At 31.2% G+C, this 4,219-nt stretch overlaps 1 protein-coding gene across 1 annotated transcript; it reads right to left on the bottom strand.

Annotated features, from left to right (window-relative positions):
* Positions 1 to 33: 33 nt before the first annotated feature.
* Positions 34 to 3,867, bottom strand: LOC111692678 (protein starmaker-like; the record flags this gene model as incomplete). The annotated part of the gene is made up of 4 exons (XM_023456763.1): positions 3,677 to 3,867; positions 3,247 to 3,617; positions 232 to 831; positions 34 to 171 (listed from the first exon to the last, which is right to left on the bottom strand). Coding segments are annotated over exons 1-4 (1,137 nt in total), but the record flags the coding sequence as incomplete, so codon positions are not given.
* Positions 3,868 to 4,219: the final 352 nt, after the last annotated feature.

Genomic DNA, 4,219 nt, shown 5'->3' with positions numbered 1-4,219 from the left:
TTCAACAAAAAAAAAAAGAAAAAAGTTACATACTTCCGTATCTGCTGGCAATTCGGCTCTTTTGGGACCAGGCAATTCTTCATCAGAGACTTCTTCTGCCTCAGGAACTTTAACAACAGGTACTCCTGGCAATTCATCTTCTGATATATTTTCTGCATCTGGATCTCCATTCTAAAAAAATATGTAGAAAGTAAAGTAAACAAGCATTGTATCAATAATGAATAAACAAACCTGTTTGCCATCCTTTTCCTTTTTATCTTTAATGGTGTCCTCATTTTCTTCTTCCGTGTCTAAAATGCTTTCTTCCTGATCTTTTGATTTATCTTCCAAAGCATCAAATATTTCCTTGACTTCCATAGCATCTGTATCTTTATCTTCCGTTTTTTGAGAAATTTTACTCTGCTCCTCAGATTTTTTATCACACTGTTCTTTATTTTGTCCTTGAGCCGCAGTTTCCTCTACTTCATCGCTATGTTTCTCAGAATCATAAAAATCTTCATCCAGTAATGTTATTTTGTCATCGCTTTCCATTGCCTCATCCGAGGTTTTGCTCTGTTCTACATCAGATACTTTAATTTGCACTTTTTCAGATTCCACTTTTTCAGTTTCTGTACTTATTGACTCCAAATTAAGTTTTGTTGAATCATCTGCATCATCTTCATTAGAAGAGTCTGTTTTGTCTTTAACTACATCATTCTGTTCCTCAACCAATGGATTACTTTTTTCTTCATCTATTTCCATTACTGTGTCTTCTGAAATGTCTATCTTTTCTTTTTCGGATGTTTCATTATCTACTTCTGGTGTTTCCAGCATGTCAACATCATTTAAAATCTACATAAGTAAAAAATATGTATATTAGTACATATTATTAGATACACATGACAAGAGGGTCAGTCTGACTATTCACACTGCGCAGAATTTTAAGGAATATTGGGCCATTTGCGACCAGGGAGCGACAAAATCAATCAGATCTAAAAACATATGCTTCAAAGAGGTAATCTGATAAACTGATATAATAAATGTAATAATATATAATAATTATGATAAATATGTATCTTGTCAAATCTCAAGGTTCAGAACATCAAAATTTGTGGGTAAATGTAAGCCTCATTAGATTTAATATGTAATGGATCTAATGTGTGTTATTAGAAGCAAGTCCAATATATATAGTTAGCTTTAATTTTCTCATGTTCAGAGTTAGAGTTAACTACTTAACAGATTTCCCAAAAATTTATTTGGTTTGGGTTTAGACATCTCTCTAACCTCAATAATGGCAAATCATACTCTCAAGTACCTTAACCGTTAAGCCTACATATATCTCACAAAAATTACATGCATTAAAAAGTAATAAAAATAGATTTATCTAACTTGTAAATTATACCCTTGGATATATCATTCCTAAATTAATAGTTAGTGTTCAGCCACGCTTAAAAGTTATAAAAAGTTAAACTAATAGACCAGTATGACAAAATATACTTAAGGAGGTATATCGGGTTTACTCAAATGCACAGATGTACTTGAAACTTATATAGCGTATTAGCCAGTGCTCCCTATGTGCGTCATATTTTTTTGAAATTTTTTTTGAATCTAGATTTTGAGATATTGTTGTTGAAAGTTGTTCATTTTAACATAGGTTTATATGGCGAAGATGGACGGTGCGGCTCTTTTTTTGCCCATAACTGAGAAAAAAATGTAGAAATTGTGAAACAAAACTTTTCCATAGATAGTACACAGTATTATCTTATTTTTGATGTAAAACTAATGTAAGTTTTGAACATAGTACAGCTGTATTAATTAGAAACAGAAACCAATAATTGCATTTCTGTCTGACTTGAGGATTAATGTGGCAACGTCGCAATCAGCTGACAGCAAGGAGGGAATACATTTGAAAGACTTGATAAAAACGAAATTGATTTCAAACATATACATTTTTCCTAAATCCCATGTACATTGTTATCAACAATAAATTATCCACAACAGATGATTTTTTGTAATGTTTTTAAAAAACTAGATTAATTAAAAAAGACTAGGAAGCTGTGATATATTTATTGGAATAAAAAATACAGTTGATAAATCCTTTTAATATATTTAATGGTTTATAAAAACATCGTAATCATTACCCAGCAATATTTAGGGTTACATAAAGTTTTCTTTACTTGATTAATATAATTAGTAATACTTGAGATAAAAGCATTTGTACGGAATAACAAAGGAACATAAATATTTCTCAGCAAACTTTATATCTAAAAAATTAGTTATAGTTGCAAAACTTTTGTAACATTACTAAAATAGAGATTAAAAACACGAACAGTGAGTAATAATGTAATTTCTATCACAGAACCTTCAAAATTGCATCCAACATTTTCTTTGACTTGGACGAGAGATGGGCGCGAGTGTCATTTCATTTCTTTAGAACTAAATTAACATAATTCTCGTTGTTTTACCAGTTCACATGATTTACGGATTTTAAATAAAGGATACAAATCTTCGCGAGGATAATACGATATATTTGCTATATATAATAATTATATTGTACATAGTTTACACACAATACATTTTTGAACGCGTACGCATCTTTACCCGAATTTGACGCGCAATATCTCCGATGTCCGAGGTCTGTAGGTTCGCAGTGTGTACAACTGCTAGTCAATTATTAGCGCTGTTGCCACATCTACATAGTCTTTATGCGTTCATTAAATATAATTTAATACTACCTAAAAATGATACTTTTATGTTGTTAATTAGTCAATATGTATGCTATGTGCATATGAGTAGATTTCTTTGCTATATAGATAATGTTTATCGCAAATAATTTCAATAGAATTTAATTTTTTCAAATTGGCAACGGGTTTTAGTCCCATAAGAAAAGCATAGGACCCTCACTGCGCTCTTCACTTCCCTCGGACCCCGATATACCAAATCGGATCAAGGCAGGTCGACTTCATTTCTAGCAAAAATTTCAAACCTTAGTTAACCGTGTTAGTAGTTTTCATACATATAATACTTAATATCATAATTAAAAATATCATTAACAGAAAATCATTTATGATAGTTTTGGTACATTACATTATCTAATTTCTGTTTACATTGCACTTCTGACAATCAAAGGTTTAGTACATCGTATTTAACGCTCTACTATTAAGAACACTTGGAAAAAATGATAGATTGAAAGTAGAAAATTGAACAGCAGTAAGAAATTTAAGAATAGATATTAATATTCAAAAAATTATATAAAAGTATACTCACAAAAGTTATATTATCATCATTCTCTTTAATAATTTCACCATTGTTTTTGCCACCATTTAATTCTGAATTTTTTTCACTTTCTTGCTCGGTCTCCTTAGAAGAGCTGTTCACGTTACTTTTATTTTCCAGTGACTCCTCACTTTCCTCAGGGGTTTCCAATAGTTTTTCCTCCAATTCTTTTTCATCTTTGTCTTCAGCACACTCCTCCTTACTTTCAGACTCAGTTTTTTCATCTCTTACAGTCTCTTCTTCATCGTCTGATACTTCAACTTCCATAAGGACAACCTTCTTTCGTGTTCTCCGTGTAGCAGGTTTTGAAGCTGCTTTACTTGGTGGAGTTGATACAACTTTTCCAGAACGTGTCCTTCTTACTAATAACAATGAAAAAATAATATAAAAATAATTAAAAGAAATTAAAAAATTTAGGTACCATTAGTAACAGCTTCTTTGTCATCCATTGTAACGTATTCCACCTAATAAAAACTTAAAATAGTGGAGAACTTTTTATCTTTTTAATTAATGAAAATACTGGTACATCAAATAAACCACTGTATTAATTGCAACAACACTAAATGTTAAAAAGACACAACTACAGCAAAACCTCCTTCTTACACTATAAGATGGCCGACTAAAAACATTTTTTTAGCGTTACGCTGGGCTGGAGTGCGTTCAAGGATCAAGCCATGTTCGAGCAGTAATTAACCAAAAGTTAACTTAGCTGATTTCAGATACAGAGTCTGAAACTCTTAGATCATGAAATTTAAACATACCTTCTGCACTAACCAAGGAGACATTTAACTCTTCGCTTGCACTGCCTTATTACTGTTTCAAAAAGCAACCAAGCATATTGATTATTATATCTTATCTATGATTTGATTCTGAGCCTAGTTCTGCACATTTAATATGTGAATCGTATTTAATTTTTTTTTCTAAATTACATTTCTGTGCGTCTACGCATGTTCAATTATGTCAC

Source organism: Anoplophora glabripennis, unplaced genomic scaffold (genome assembly GCF_000390285.2).
Source record: "Anoplophora glabripennis isolate ALB-LARVAE unplaced genomic scaffold, Agla_2.0 scaffold2590, whole genome shotgun sequence".
Classification (NCBI taxonomy): Eukaryota; Metazoa; Arthropoda; class Insecta; order Coleoptera; family Cerambycidae; genus Anoplophora; species Anoplophora glabripennis.
This window is presented reverse-complemented; position numbering and strand designations above follow the sequence as displayed.